This window comes from Panthera tigris, chromosome A1, assembly GCF_018350195.1.
Source record: "Panthera tigris isolate Pti1 chromosome A1, P.tigris_Pti1_mat1.1, whole genome shotgun sequence".
Lineage (NCBI taxonomy): Eukaryota > Metazoa > Chordata > Mammalia > Carnivora > Felidae > Panthera > Panthera tigris.
Genome location: NC_056660.1, coordinates 145,671,719 through 145,689,399, shown reverse-complemented (window position 1 = coordinate 145,689,399; position 17,681 = coordinate 145,671,719). Strand labels below are relative to the sequence as shown.

General features: G+C 33.6%; 1 protein-coding gene across 18 annotated transcripts in view; it reads right to left on the bottom strand.

Moving 5' to 3' along the window:
• Positions 1–17,681, bottom strand: part of XRCC4 (X-ray repair cross complementing 4) — a 316,380-nt gene that overhangs the window by 285,465 nt on the left and 13,234 nt on the right. For all 18 annotated transcript variants that reach the window (XR_006218779.1, XR_001510047.2, XR_006218764.1 and 15 more), the window contains exons 2-3: positions 17,204–17,352; positions 10,033–10,208 (exon numbers count right to left, since the gene is read on the bottom strand). Coding sequence is in view for 7 of the 18 variants with exons in the window: in XM_042989518.1 (XP_042845452.1) it covers positions 10,033–10,208; positions 17,204–17,342 (315 nt within the window). In the remaining 11 variants the exon portion in view is untranslated. The remainder of the gene's footprint in view (positions 1–10,032; positions 10,209–17,203; positions 17,353–17,681) is intronic.

Below are 17,681 nucleotides of genomic sequence, written 5' to 3'. Positions count from 1 at the left end.
GGGAGATCCAAGCTACACACAATTATTTAGTTTCCAGATACATTAAAAGTCAAAACTAGTTTATAAAAATAGTATTGACATATTTAAATTGATGTTATTCAAAATATACTTCAAGCAGTATGGTTTGTATCATACAATTTTAAACTGGTATAAAAAAGTCTGCTACAACCATGTGTATAAATTCATTCACAGATAATATTACAAGTATACGATTGAGGCCCTTCTGAATGCAACTCAATGGCTTCCTGAGACAGACCACATGGTATACCAATTTACAGTTTACAAAACATTTGCACACACATCAATCTGAGTGCCAATAAGCATAAACACTATGAGTTGGCATTATTACTCTATTTGAACTCAGTTTTTTCATCAAAAACATAAATTATTTGCTAAAACCCATATAATTAGAAATAGATTTAAGATTCAAACCAACATCTTAAGTTATTTCCACTATGCTACATTTCCTCTCAACAGAAGGCCATCCCCAAAACATCTGCATTTGCTGGAATTTCAAGTTCATTTAAGACATGGTCACTTCCCTCAAGGAATTTACCATATAATGGAAAAGACACTCAAGTAAATAATTAGTAACAACAAACACTTATGAAATGCTTATTATAAAAAAGGACTGTTCTAGAAAAAATATGCCCACACACACATCTATACACTAATTTATTAAATCCTTACAACCACCCTGTGCTTAACTATTAGTATTATTTCCAAATAATAAACTAAAAACTGAGGAAAAACAATTGAACAAGCTGCCCACGGTCACACCTAGTAAATCCAGGGCTGAGAAGTTAAAAGTCAACTTTTAAAAGTTAAAAACTAAAACCAAAAATAATAAAATGTTATAGAGTTTATAACCTACATATAAGTAAAATGCATGATCACAGTAGCATAACACCCAGAAGTGATATTCAAATATATTGTTGTAGATTCTTAAACAATCTGTGAAGTAGTATATTACTTCAAGGTAGACTGTAATAAGGTAAAGATGTATACTATAAACCCTAGAGCAGGCAAGAAAATAGCATAAAAATGAGTTAAATAAGCCAATCAAAACATAAAATAGAATCATAAAAAATAATTCGTCCAAAAGAAGGCAGAAGAGACAGCAAAAAGGACATAAAAATGAGACAGATTTTAAAACTGTCATTATCAATAATCACATAAAATGTAAATGGTCTAAAAACCCCAATTAAAAGAAAGAGATTGACAAGCTGAATATAAAAAAGCAAAATCCAACTATATGCTTCTTCAAAGAAACCGCATTTAATTAAAGACAAAAATAGTCAAAAGCAAAAGGATGGAAAAAACATCACACTAACCCCTATCAAAAATTAAAAAAAAAAAAAAAAGAATAGGAGTACTAATGTTTTAAGTAGATTTTAGCTCAAAGAATATTAATGGTTTGAACGTCACTTCATAATGATAAAAGGGTCAAATCATCAAGAGGACATGACAAACCATTAAGGTTTGAACCTTCAAACAAAGATTCAAAATACATGAAGCAAGACTTGATAATACTGCAAGGAGAAGTAAACAAATCCATATTTACAAATGTAGATTTGAACATGTTTTCAGTCATTGGTAGAACAATTAAATAGAAAGTAACCAAGAAAACAGAAAACTTAAACAAGATTAACCACACTGACCTGACATTTAAGGAACAATCCACCCAACAACAGCAGAATATTTCCTTCAAGTGCACTCAGATCACTGAACAAGAGAGACCAGATTCAGGGCCTTACTACACATCCAAGTAAACTTAAAGGCTTCAAGTCATATTATGTTTGCTAACAACAATGGACCTAAATTAAAAACCAGTAACAGAAAAATATCTGGAATATTAAACAACATCAACAACAACAACAAAAACCCACATTGGAACTAAATTATGAACTTCCAAATAATTCATGAGTGGAAAATGAAATCAAAAGGAAACCTGGTAAATTTTCCTTTATTTAAAAGAAATAAAAACAAAAATATGACATACCAAAATTTGTGAAATGCAGTTAAAGCAGCACTTGGTAGAAAAGTTAGATCCTGAAATGCCTATATTAGTAAGAAGAAAGATCTCAAGTCAGTGACCTAGGATTCTATATCGGAATGACAAACTGATAAAAGATTTACAAGACCTACACTTTGAAAACTACAAATGGCCAAGGGATTAAGGAATACTAAATCAGTATTTCTCAACTTTGACACTAATGATGTTTTGGACCAGGTATTTCTTTGTTGTAGAAGCCTGTTCCTCTGCATTGCAGGATGTTTAGCAGCATCCCTGCCTTCTACTCACCTGATGCCAGTAGCAGCTGCTAACTGTGGCAATTAAAAATGTCTCCAGATATTGCCAAATGTCCCTGGTAGAGCAAAATCTCCCCCAGGTAAGAACCACTAACCTAAATAAATGGAGAAAAAGATCTGTTCACAAGATAGAAGACTCAATATTGTTAAGATGTCAGCTGTGTAGATTCAAGTATTCCCCATCAAGATTTCAGCAAACTTATTTGCAGAAATTGACAGACTGATTCTACATCTCATAAGAAAATTTGAAGTATATACAAATTATCCAAAACAACTTTGAAAAAGAACAAAGTTGAAGGACATACACTACCTACAAGAACTATTCAAAACAATTTAGGGTTTGTACAGAGATAAATCAATAGATCAATGGAGCAGACCAGAATCCAGATATAGTCCTATACATACATGATCAAGTGGTTCTCAAACAAAGTAGAAGAAAATTCAGTGGAGAATTCAACAAATGATGCTACAACAACTAAATATCCATATGCAAAAGATGAGCTTCAATCCATATTCTGCACTATAAACAAAAATTAACTCAAAATGTATCACAGACTCTAAATGTAAAACCTAAAATTATAAAACTCACACATGAGAGCTCAAGAGAAAAATCTATGATCTGAAGGTAGGCAAATATTTATTAGACATGGTATCAAAACCATGATCCATAAAAGGAAAAAATTCAACTTCCTTAAAAATAAGAATTTTTCCTCCTCTCCAACAAACAAGAATAAGGTATTCCCAAATCATGTATCTGTTAAAGAACTAGAATGTAGAACATATAGAGAACTCTTCAAAACTCAGTAAAACAAGAAACCCAGTAAAAAATAGGATCTGAATAAATATGTCACTAAAAAAATTATATTGATGGCAAATATCATTAGACATTAGGGAAATGCAAATGAAATACAATTAAATACTATCACATACTCAATAGAATACCTAAAATTAAAAATATGAACTGGAATTTTTCACATCCTGTTGGTGGGATTACAAAATACTACAACCACTATGGAAAACTGTTTATTGGTTTTTTTAAATAGTAAAGATTCACCTGCCATTTAACTCAACTATTCTTTTTTTTTTTTTTAAGTTTATTTATTTTAAAAGAGAGATAGCATGAGTGGGGTAGGGGCAGGGAGAGGGAGAAAGAGAGAATCCAAAGCAGGCTCCACACTGTCAGTGCAGAACCCCATGTCAGGCTTGAACTCAGGAACCATGAGATCATGACCTGAGCCAAAATCTAAAGTTAGACACTTAACCAGTGGAGCCACCCAGGCGCCCCTTAAGTCAACTATTCTACTCCTAAGTATTACCCAAGAAAAATGAAACATTTCCACACAAAGATCACTACACAAATATTCATGGAGCTTCATTTCTTATAGTCCAAAACTAGAAATCACCCAAAAGACCATCAACTTGTGAATGCATAAATTGGGGTATACTCATAAAATGCAATACTACTCAGTATTTAAAAAAAAAAAAAAAAAAAAAAAAAAAAAAGGAAGGAAGAAAGAAAGAAAGAAAGAAAGAAAGAAAGAGAAATGAACAATTCACACAATAACCTGGAAGAATCTCAAAATAATTACGCTGAGTGAATGAAGTCAGACCAAGGGGGGGGGGGGGACTACCTACTGTAAGATTATATTTATATGAAATTCTAGAAAATGTACAATAATCTATGGTAACAGAATGTGACAGAAAGTGGTTCTATGGGGACTGACTGGGGGACAAGCAGGTGTGGGAGGGGAGAATGACAAAGGTAAACAAAACAGTCTGCTGGGGAAGGAGGATATCATTACCTTGACTGTGGTCAAAGTTTGTTAAATTGTATCAAAATGTGTACTTTCTATATGCACATTATATATCAATAAAGCTGTTATAAAAAACATACCCACAAAAAGATTTACACATCAACGTATACAGCTGCTTTACTCACAGTAGCTGACTACTGGAAACCAACCACACACACACATCTAAAAGTGAATGTGGTATATCTGCACAAGAGAATACTGCTCAAAAATCAAAAGAAGTGAGTTGCTGATATACAACACATTATGATGAATCTCAAAAACATTATACCATGTAAAGTTACATAAAAGAGTTCATAATGTATGGTTCCATTTATATGAAATTCTAAAACAGGCAAAAAGCTAATTTGTAATGACAGAGAACAGTGGTTGCCTGGGGCCAGGAGGGTAGTCAGGGTTTGGGGAGAAAAGGGGTGTAATTGGGGACTGACTGAAAAGAGGCATAAAGGAACTGTCTGGAGTGATGAAAAACGTACATTTAACAGAAAGTACATTTTATCATATGTACATTATACATAAACTAAATTAAAAAAAATTTTTTTTCGGGTATTTAAGACAGAAGCTTAGGGGTACCTGGGTGACTCAATCGTTTAAGCATCAGACTTTGGCTCAGGTAATCATCTCAGGGCTTGTGTATTCAAGCCCTGTGTCCAGCTCTGCGCTGACAGCTCAGAGCCTGGAACCTGCTTAGGATTCTGTGACTCCCTCTCTCTCTGCCCCTCTCCAGTTCACACATTGTCTTTCTCTCTCTCTCTCTCTCTCTCTCTCTCTCTCTCTCTCTCTGTCTCTGTCTCTCTCTCAAAGATAAATATTTTTTAAAATTTTGTTTTAATTAAAAAAAAAAAAAAGACAGAGGCCTAGATTCTATCCTAACTCAATACTTACTGCTTTTCTTAGGAACTTGTTTAAGCCTTCAGCATCCGTTTTCTCACGTATAAACAATAACAAGGTGAAGTGAGTACATGTTAAAGGAAACTGACCGACAAGTAAGAAGCAATATTAATATTATAAGCACTCAAAAGTCCTTCTAGAGCATAATTTTTCCATGTTATTTTCTCCTTCTGTCTTTAGTTTGTTTCATTCCTGAACTACAGAAGAAAAAACTAAAATATAATGACTTTGAGATGAAGGCAAGAAAAAGCAAAAGTTCTCAAAGACGAAATAGTATAACTGAAAATTAATAATCTTCTTAAAGTAAAAATTCTATTGTCTCTTTTATGGCTTGACTAGAGAGTACATACTTTGAGCAGGATTTCTGTACCACTTAGATTACTGATTTAGTTCCCACATTCCAATGAAGTAGGAAAATTATGAAGTCTTTAATATATAAATGGTAGATGTGTACAAATATTTCTATTACAGAAATAAATACTATTATTTTTTTTCAGGCATTCAAAGAACACATTTCCAACCCATACTCTCACAAACCTGAAAGCAATTACACTTTTGACAAAGTCTTTGGCAGAATATCATATAAAGGCTCAAATTCTGATATTTCATCTGGAAATACCCATTTGAATCCAAAGTCCCCAAACCACAGGGACACATGACAATTATACAGGATTTTGGACTGATGTTTTTACAAACCACTTTGGCTGCTTTGGGCGAACTTATTGTACTTCATTTTTATATATCTGAAAATGAAAATTAAATAGCTATAGGGAAGTTGTGTGAAGTTAGAATGCATTTTTTATTTAAAAAGTTACAATACATAGCAAGATACAAATTAGCCTGTACCTTGCTAGATCTTGCAACATTTTTTGAACTAAAACATGACTGAAACAATTGTTTATAATGAAAATGCTACAGAAATAACCCTGTAACAATAAAAGTGAAACCGTCTAAATGACATATCAATCTCTCATAAATGTTAACATGCAGAAATTGTTAGTTGCCCCTCTATCTCTACCTTCCCCTTTTTACACGGTAATGGAAATTACTGGGCATAGAACACAGCTGACGATCACATTTCACAGATTTCCTTGCAGTGAGATGAAGCTTTGTGACTTAGTTCTGGACAATGGGATGTAAGCAAAAGTAATGTATGCAACTTTAGGTCATGGCCTTAAAGAAAATACACACGCTCTTTATTTTCTCCTTAACTCAGTCCTATTGCCTAAAAGATGAACATAACAGCAAAGCTACAGCAGCCTTCTTGGACCAGTAGATAAAAACTGTCTGTTAAAAATGGCAAGGCGGGGAATGCCTGGGTGGCTCAGTTGGTAGCTCAGTGGGTCCAGAGTCTCTCTCTGCCTCTCCCCAACTCGCTCATGCTCTCTTTCTCTCTCTCAAAAACAAACAAAAAATAAAAATAAATAAATAGTAAAAATGTCAAGGCAACAGGATTTAAAAAAGACTGGGCCTCCAACATCAAAAAGCCATTATATTAACCCAGGACTGCCCATCTGTATTTTTTAATCAAAGAAAAACAAACCTCAAAGGTACTTAAGTTGTCAAATTTTCAGCCTAAACTGTATCCCAGCTTCTGATCATGGGGGCAGTGGAGACAAAGAAAAAGAAATAAAAAATAAACTTTACTATAATTCTAAAAGAGACCCGTAGCTAATTCTCTTTTGTGTGTGTGTGTGTGTGTGTGTGTGTGTGTGTGTGTGTGTGTGTGAGCGCGCGCGCGCGCGCGCGCGCATGTGTGTATTATGTTTAATTGTGCTTCAAACCTCATGGCTTTCCTTCATTAGGGCTATTTTTAGAGCTATAAAACCGCAGTATGTTAGATGACCTGTAATGAACCCAAGAAATCACTTTAAACCTTTATAGATGAGAAAACAGAAGTATGAGCAAACAAATAATAAGCCCAAGGTTATTCTTATCAAAAATTATTAGATTTTTTTTTTGTGGCTCATAAAAAAGTTTTTTCTGAAGAAAAAGAGCAAGTTATGAAAGGAAAAAAGGAAAACATTATTAACTAAGATGTATTGTTTGCATGACAAAGAATATACTGCAAAATCAGGAATTGCAAATGGCAAGAAAATAACAATGACTTATGAAGTATAAGAAAAATCTCTCCTGAATGGGGGCTACTACTTATAATGAAGAGATGAGTTCTAAATACTTGCATAATATGTTTTCATCTAGAATAATCTACTGCCAACAGAAAAATATTGGTGATAGGGCAGGAAGGGTACCAGAGGTTTGTACTGTGTGGAGAAAGGTAATGTCTAGCTCGTCATTCAACATTTATTCCAATGGCAATTAAGTTAAAATAAAAACACCTATGTTATCTTTAAAGAAAAACTAATTAGAGCATAAATGAAATTTTGGGTGTTATGAGCTCAAAAGGAATCTCATGACAATTATGTACACACTCCCTCCAAAAAAGGTATATAACATCCACATTATACATTTTTAAATATTTCATTGCTTTGGATTGACAATTATTTCACTCTGATAAAACACAAGATAGTATTTTCAAAAACTCACATATTTTTGAATACAAAAATCAGCGATTACTTTCTTTAAAAAATTTCCCTCTAAAAAGATTTTTGTAAAAGAATATTTTATATAAATTTCAAGTAAGTCTTATATGACTGAATACCCGAAATGTTCAAATTATGCAGTGATCTCTAGCACAGAATTAAAAACATAAAACTTCTTGAACTGATGGGAACAAATGCCTAAAAACCATGACCCTGAGAGGTATAAAACTGGTAGTAACTGTACTTAGGATTCATGGGATATCCTTTGCACTGGGAGAGTAACCTTATGACAACAAACGACAGGATTCACTACAACTCTCTGGACTGAATCTACATTCATTCTTTTCTTCTAAGTATAAGAAGACTTTGGCCACAATCGGATGTCTGTGTCCATCAAGCAAAGGATTACAAATTCCTTTTAAATTTTTACATCATCCAAAGCACTATAACCCTTAAGAAGGATTCTGCCATGTGTCCGATTGTCCGCATATTTTTGCCAGCAGATGAATTTACAAGGTATTGTCACTATGAAATTCAATTTCAGAAACACATCCTGAAGCACTGGAAGATTCCCATGGCAGTTTGGCCAAATGAACTTGTAATTTTCATCTGCATCCATAAGGCTGACCACAGCACCACAAACTGAAAGTTACACTTCATTCAAATATCCAAAAATATCTTTCAAGTATGCCAACTCATGAAAAAACTCATGAAACTCTTCTGAGAGCACCATTTCTTTTTCTCATAAGCAAATTAATAGATGAAAATTAAGGAAGCAGTTATCTAGACTACAGTGTAGTGCTCTAAGACATATCCTGGGACATACTGGGAATCTCTTATTCTGTTTCCATTTCTTGAGAAAACCTGTTGAAAAGGTAGCGTTTCAAGGTTTTCTCTCTCTCAATAAAGTTGATTATATCCAAGGCGGTAAGCAAGACACCTTTTAGGATAATTGTCACAGTTTTTAATGCTGATTCATGTCAAGCCAATTGTAAAAGACATAGATCATGAATCCTTGAAGTTCTTTCTTCACAAAAGCAGCAAAATCAGATGTACTTCCAAGTACTCCATCCAAATCCAAGCAAACCCCCCAAGTCAAATACAGCAAAAGCCTTTCAGGCTTCCAATAGGTAACTCACAATCTTGGAATTTCTCACGCATCAGTGTACATAGAACAGATAAAAACCAGAAACTAGCTACATGAAATAATGTCAGTCATTACACATGAATGCTTGTTGAATGGGAAATGGTACTACTCCCAATTTGATGATAATCTGCTTCAAAGTATCAGAAGAAAAAGCCGAGAGCTCTTTTGAACATAACATCATTTGATTGTGCTTCGGTCATAGGAAAGAACACTTTGCAATAAATAACAAAATTTCAATAGTCAGTTCAGACCTTACCTAACCTATTTTAGATTATCATTTTAAGGACCTCAGCATGTTGAAACTTACATAAATTGGATAAGTAGAAAAAGTATGTATCTTCTAAACAGAAATAATTACCGAAGCCAGTCTCTCTGTGTTATTCTCTATAGGTTAACATACATTTCAAAATAATGATTCCATCTGTTGCTTTACATGTTTCTCTAATTGGTGAAATCCCTTTAATCATTCTGAATTAAAGAGTCATTTTAAAGGAATTTTTTTAACTCAATTTAGTTCCAGCACAAATTGCCAATAACGGTCTCTAAACATAATGGGCTAAAAATTTCCCTCCCTGTATTCTACTATAGACGTCGTATCAGAATGATAAACCACTGGTCAAAAGCAAATAATTCAATCTCTAATTATACCATAAACTTAGGTACAATATATAAACAGTACATTTTGATGCATATGTTTGATACAGAAACCACCCACTTTGATCTGAATTGGTACAGGAACTAAAGAGGACAAGTAGCAGATATTCTTGTCTGTAAAGCACGTAAGCCTTGAAAAACTTGGGTTGAAATTTATTCCTATTTTAGTATTTCTAAGTTTGATACATAAATAAAATACCTTAATTCCCAAAGACATGTCTTACTGAACTTAATTTTTTCAATTTGTAATTTCAAGTACATTCTAATGAAGTTGAGAATAAGTCATCATTATTAAATATTCATTGGAAAATATATATTCTTTCTTAAAATCAGTATTTTCCAAAACGTATTACAATAAACTTTGCCTCAATGGTCCAAAGCTTCTGACCCCACTTTTCAGAACTATTGATTCATGTAATTATCTCTATTATCCTTATTTTTAAACCATTAGCAACTAAATACATTTCCTAATAATTATTTTTCACAATTAATTAATATAAAGCATTTAATGACTATAATGCTGAATGAAGCATTCTTCCAACTTGGAAACAAAGTACTTTTCAAACTCTGATTTCCTAGGTATTCTGGTAATAATAAGCTAGTTACTTAGAAAATTCCTCAATAAATGCTCTGACATTTTACCACTTACAGTATTATGGAAAGTTTTACTTACTGAAACATCTTTCAGGTTTTTCTCAAAGGAGAAATGACAAGACTCTTTAGAAAAATCAAACTTGTACGCATCAGCTGGTCCTCCTCCTGATATCAATACTTTCCTCAGTTCATCAACATATTTCTCTTTTTCCATTGCCATGTCATCAGCTTCTTGAGAAATCTCTGATTCGGAAACTATGGGGGACAAAAATAAGTTTCAAAATGAAAAATAAATTCCTAAACATGAGAACATACTTGATTACCTGTTGCTACTAATTTATCACTTATGTTACAGAAATTTAAACCAAAGGTAAAACCAATCCCCATATCACACGTTTTTAAGTAAAATTATACCATTTAACTGAACTAGCAATTTTTTAAAATGTTATTATTTACTTTTGAGAGAGAGAGTGTGTGTGAACAGGGGAGGGGCAGAGAGAGAGGGGCACAGAGCATGTGAAGCAGGCTCTGAACTGACAGCAGACAGAGCCCCATGCGGGGCTCGAACTCACGAACCATGAGATCATGACCTGAGCCTAAGTCAGACGCTTAACTGACTGAGCCACCCAGGTGCACCTGAACCTAGTAGTTTTTAAGAAATATGTTAATTTAGCCTCAAATCTCATCTGAAAAACATTAGACTCCTTGCATTTTTTTCTGCCCTCAAATGAAATACATGCATTGTAACTTACTAGAAAAACTACCATCTTGTATACCTGCTCCTATGTCAAAGTCAGATAAATTATTCCTTATGATGATTAATACGCTCAGTATTTTACATCTTTCTTGTGTCAATTATTAAAGAGATAAAATAGTCTATAGCCTATTTTTCACTCACATGGGCTGAGTCAAATTAAAGTAAAAATGGAGTTCATTCTTCTCATCTCATTATGTGCCAACAATAAAGAAAGTGGATGAGGCAAGTGATGAGGAAGAAAAGAGAAGGGAATTAATATTTATTGAGTGTCGCCTGTGTGACATACAGTATATTACAGATCCGGCTTCCAATTCTCTCACCTAGATATATTGAAAGCTGATGCTCTATTCATCTATAGAAATTGTTACTTCAACAATTATATCCTAGATATCTAGAATATTCTAGATATTCTCTTTCTTTTTCATAATATCCTGTTCCACACCCTTCCTTTAAATATTGGAAGGCTTTAAATATACTTAAAATCTCTTTCAGATTGGTCTCCATGCAGGGTTCTTAGAGTATTAATTCCATTTCTACTACCTGCTTACACATTCTCATTCTGGTTTTTGCCTTTCAAGCTTTGCAATGTTTGAACAAGACTCTCCTCTAGCCAGAGTTTCATCTGATCTGGGAAACAGAGGTGGCCTTAAATGAAGGTTGCTAGTTTAACTTTCTTGCAGTCTCTATAGGCCTTAACAGCTCCGGACCAGTTTTGAAAGTTACCTTCTTCACTTGTTTTTTACATCTGAAGCAGAGAGTTCAAACGTAAATTCCCCACCCCTCATTCATACGTAACACAGGCTTAGGGATCTGATTTTTGTAGATTTTTTTTAAGTTTATTATTTATTTTGAGAGAGAGAGTGGAGGGCGGGGAAGAGAGAAAGAAAGAGAGAGACTCCTAAGCAAGGTCTGTGCTCAAAGTGCAGCCCCAGTGGAGCTCAACCTCACAAAATCAAGAGTCCGGAGGCTTAACTGACTGAGCCACCCAGGCGCCCCTGATTTTTGTTCACGCTTTTATTCACTCATAGCTCTTAGTGACTGGTCTGATTCTATGTTGCATCTTCAAACCAGAGAGTAGCTTTTTGTTTTTGTTCTGTTTTTCTTTTTTAGGATGATTTCATTAACAGGATAACTTTTCAGTTTCCTTTCTTGACATTGAGAGCGAGTTCCAGTTCCTTGAGAGGCCTGCACTCTCAACATTCCGCCCCACTCAGGTAGTGCAGTCACAATCATTTAGACACACATCTAGTTCAGATATTCCATGGACCTATAGTTAAGTTCTAGTTCCCATTAACCACTTTGGTTTCCCGATACCTTTTCGTAGATGGCACCGGGGATTTCCCTTTATTACATTCTAAAGCTGCAACGTGTCTTTTTGCTTTTCAAATTACAAGATTTAACCTAACATTTGTTTGAAACATGTGTGTGGTTGGATGGTTTCCTGTGTCAATTCAGGCTACTGCAATGATGAAAGACTCATGTGGTCCCATCTTTTTATATTCAAAGGTTACATTTATCCATTTCATCCCTTATAACACTGATAGACGTTTTCATTTCTCAAATGCTAAAATTGAGGCTCAGAGCAAGTAATGCTCTGTGGACACAGAGTAGATACGTGGTCAAACTGGGGTTCATACTTATCGTCTCTCTGCTTGTTTTGTTTTGTGGTGAAGCAGATACAGAACACTGGAAAAACTATTTCTTTCCATGATATTAAAAAAAATACATTAGTATGATATACTACAGAATATACTACAATGGAATCTTTACTAAAGAATCTCCAAAAATTTAACATGGATTTTCATTCCACTGGTCTGAATCCTATCAAGTGTGTCTGGAAGCCTCATGACAGGCAATGAAGAAAAGAGTTTGAAATATCTCCATATATTTTTCATTACCCTTTTTTGGTAAGTTCTGATATTAAAATATGAATGTTAACACAGACTTTGAAAAGAGGTAAGAATACAGATATTTTATATTCTTTTAAAAAATATTTTATGTTCTTTATGTGATTTTACAGCTTCTAAAATACTTTCATATATTTTGTCTATCTCTGAAGCAGAGGCAGATTTAAGATGATCACCACTATCAAATCTAACTGACCTTCTAAATACCCTATTGGTGCTTCTGAAAAAAAAAAACAAAAAAAAAAAACATAAAAATAAGAAGACAAATGCTTCCTTTTAAGGAATAATTTCATATTTTATAATTTTGAAGTTATAAAGACCTAGGAAGAGAAAATATTTCACAGAGAAATAGGAAATACATCTGTAGAAACCATCTTTAATGCCACTACAGAAAAAATTTATAAGAAAACACAAAAAGAAAATTATGTCTACTGATGAAACATCCAGTAAAAAGCATTCTAAATTTCATTAAAATGAAAAGATATCTACCTGAAAATATTTCAGAGAATTTATTGATTCAACTCTCTTATTCAAAACAATACTTAATCAGCATCTACTATGTGCCAGGTAACATTCTACACACCAGGGACAGAGAAAAATGCCAGCCTTATGCAGCCTAGATTCAAGTGCTAACATCTTAGGTATTCTCTTTGATATTCTCTTATGTTATGCCACCTGTGAAATGCTGTGATGATTATTGTTATGGAACATGCCATTTTTAAGGAAAAAAAAAAACTTGAAAGGAAATTTTCTATTTACACTTCCCCCTTTAAAAACTGTGAGAAAAAAATTCAGAAAAAAAATGTACTTGAACATGTCCATTAATGGTAAATGTGAAATTTTGACTGCCTATTTAAAACTTCAATCCCGGAAAAACTTGGTCACCAGTTTTGAATTTTGTGCTAAGAACATCTGGAAGAAGCACAGCTGTAAGCATTCAATGTTCCAAAACCTTTGGTGACCAAAAATAAAAGCCATGGAAATAATAAAATTCAGCAAGGATACAGCTGAACCACATAATAATGGCATAAAAAGGGAGCAGGCCAACATGACCAAAAACCAAGGAATTGTTCTCAGACATGTAGGAATCAAGAAATCATCATTTTAACACTATTTGTGGGTAGATGAAGATGTAAATAAGGAACGAAGATTTTTTTCTTTTGGATCCTTATGTATAAGGAACCGAAGACCGTGCATATCCTAGGTTTGTGTCAGTGCTTCGAAGACCACCTTATTATCCCATTAGGGATCTTGCTTTTTTGATGTTCATTTATTTGAGAGAGAGAGAAAGAAAGAGCACATGCGAGCAGGGGAGGGACAGAGAGAGAGACAGGATCCCAAGGAGGATCCCAAGCACGCTCTGCATTGTGAGTTGTAGAGCCTGAAGTGGGACTCGATCTCACAAACTGTGAGATCCTGACCTGAGCAAAAATCAAGAGGCAGACGCTTAACCAACTGAGCTTCCCGGGCGCCCCCTATTAAGGATCTTTGATGATATCACATCATGGACCTACTCTACTACCTTTATTAAAAATCCTTTGTCCACTGAACCCTGTCACATAATCTCCAAATAGGTCACTAAATATCAATGCTTAGGCCACATATAAGTAGATATAATTATGTGACAATAAATGTATTAATAAAGTTTAATTTACTTTTCAATGAACTTTAAACGACTCTAGAGATGGGTAATATACGTTTCTCCTCACTGACTGAAATTCTTATAAAGGTCACATAATAGTCATCAATCATTAACCTACTTTGTGACTTAACTCTGCGATATAACCCTCTATAATGTTGAAGTGATGACAGACCACATGATAATTAGACCTCAAAACATTCATTAGATAAAACATTACTAATGGAAAAGAAATCAGTGAATTTAGTGTGTGGGAGATTAAAAGGAACCCCACATCCTTTTAATTTCACTCAAATGAAAAGAGAAAAAAAATTATCCAAATTGAAGGTTGCAGCAATCAAAAAATTGTACAAAAAAACAGGATGAGGTATAGGAAGGAAATCCATTTTCATGTTTCAATTATGTAATTGTTTCAATGTTCTTAATCATGTTATTGTCTATTTATAAAGTGCCAAACCAAATCATATTTATGTAATAAGCCTTAACTAAACATGGAAACAATGTTATATTATTTGGCTTGATACTTTGTCCCTGAAATGTACACAAGAAAATAGAAATGAATAATGAAAGATATAAAACATTTGTGAGATTAAAACTTAAATATTTTTGAAAATAAAATGACCATATATGGTGCATTATAAAATGTTCTGTTTGAAAGCCTGTTTAGTAAGGAAGCCAAAATGTTAACAATTCACCAAGGATACAGAAATTATACATCACATTTTTCTCACACTATTCATTAGCTGGAAAACAAACGGCAAAATATACTACATTTACGACTAATGTCAACATTAAATAAAAATACAACTGTAGTTTTCATTAAAAAACATGCTAACTCTAAAATAAATGGTTCTCTTTCTTTTCTTTCCTAGCAAGTTTTATATATTTGAGGCATCTTTTCATTCTCTCTTTCAAAGAATATCTATTGAGCATGTATTTTCTAGGCACTGGTCTAGATACTTCTAAACAATAACTGATGAATCACATGCATTCCTTGCTCCTAATTAATCTAGCCTAGCGAAACAATATTCATAATAATAGTATTAAGAACAACTGCCAGCATATTCTGTTTGACATACACAAAATGTTCCATAAATGTAAATTCAACTTAAATTTCCGGTTAAATCAAGATTTAACAGTTAATCAGAGTACTCGTTTATTCCCAATCCTTAAATAAAAAAAAAAAATTAAAACAACATTTTATTGTTCTTTGCTTTGGTGAATGAAGTTTACTAACTAGATTACAATTTATATTTTCTTTTGATAATTACATCTCTTAAAGCATCTCAAAGTCATCTGTCTAATCATAACTTATTATACAGAATAAGCCATTTGTCAATTGTGAATATCGATGTTATAAAGAAAGTATTCAGTATTCCCTACATACAAGCAACCACTTCACCTAGGACCAATATCCTGGGCTGTGCAGTTGAAACTGCTCTCTCTCCAGATAACTGGCATTAACCTACTGCCATGATCTTCAACCCTATGCACCTCCTTTTCAAAACAGAGCTATTGTCACCTGGGTACACCTTTACCAGCATACACAGAACTAACCTGACAAGTTCTTCTGACTCATAAAAGGCAACAACTGATTTCTCTTACATAGAAATTTACAGCTGGGGCAACTGGGTGGCTTAGCTGGTTGATCATCTGACTCTTGATTTCAGCTCAAGTCATGATCTCAGGGTCATGAGATGAAGCCTTACATCAGGCTCCATGCTAAGCTTAAGATTCTCTCTCTCTCTCTCTCTCTCTCTCTCTCTCTCCCCCCCCCTCTCTCCCCCTGTCCCTCTCCCCTACTTGCGCTCTTAAAAAAAAAAAAAAAAAAAAGGAAATTTACAGCTTAAATAGAGACCATAACAGGCACTGCAAACACTATCCTTGAAAATTCTTTATTTTAATAATACTTACATCAGCATTCCTTGCTGTCAAAAAAGGAGAATTAAAATAAATAAATAAACAAACTCTGCAAGTATAAATTCAGTTTGACTGCACTGTGTAACAGAATTTTTAACATCCAAGAAAGAAAACTTTACCATGTAATTTTAAAAGACGATATAATAATTACAGTAACAAGTTTTAGGGAAATATTTCAAAATTGATAGAAGATACAAATGGTATATAAATTAACATGACAAATTTATTTTACCTAAAACATTATTTACAACATAACTCTAGAAATGACTGTTACATAACTGCATAAATACTTTTTCAAATCTTTCAATAAAATACTTTAATAGAGTATAAAAACTGCTATATGAGCAAAAGATAATTCCATGTATTTTCACTTTAGACCTGCCATGTTCCACAAATAATTAATTGCAGGGCCATCAGACTTTTTAAAAGATCACTGCCAAACATAAATTAAAAGTCTATTTCATGAAGTAATAGCGAAAATACCACATACAGTTTGAACCTTGATTTACAAAATTTTACACCACGGATTCTGTTTTGTTTTTGTTACATATGTAATGCATGTATACTAGAAAATAATTCAAACAATATAAGTGTGTGAAATAAAAAGCAAATCACTACCACCCCACTCCTCCAAGCCAACACAATCCCTTGGCCCAGCGAACCCACCTTCTTATGCCTCCCAGTATTTCCCTGGGGTCCTGAAAATACATGTATGTATAAAGTACTATTTATGTTTTGTATAAAGACATCATTTAAAAACGCTGACCAACTCTAAGTATTAAGACTAAACTACTAACCAGAATTTACTGGGTTACATGCTTATTTATCTAGCCTTCTATTAATTATGTAAAATGGCATTCAATCTTACAAATCTACACGTAAATTAGACAGCAATAACAAGTAAAAGCAATCATGCTCATTTTACCCAGTACCTACTAAAGAAACACTTTAATATGAAGTATCACTGAGGACTAAAAAACAGCACATTACTGAAATTTCACCTTTAAAAACTTGGTTTGAATATTACCTGTTCCGGTCCATGCTGACTGACCATCAGTAAGTGTAATAACAAAACCAGATGCTAGCGTTCTCTCCCAAGCAATTTGTAGAAAATGAATTATATCTGGTTCAGAAGCAAAACAAATTCTGCTTACTTTTCTTTCCATTTCTGGTCACCTGTTATAAAATAATTAAATTAATATTTTTGTAAGAAACTTTGGCTATCAAATAATAATGTTTTCTTTTTTTCTTAATTTTTTAATGTTTATTTATTTTTGAGAGACAGAGAGAGACAGAACATGAGTGGGGGAGGAGCAGAGAGAGACAGGGAGATACAGAATCTGAAGCAGGCTCCAGGCTCTGAGCTGTCAGCACAGAGCCGGAAGCAGGGCTCAAACTCACGAACTGTAAGATCATGACCTGAGCCAAAGTGGACATTTAGCCAACTGAACCACCCAGGCACCCTAAATAATAATGTTTTCTATATTGGTCTCTCAGCTACACAA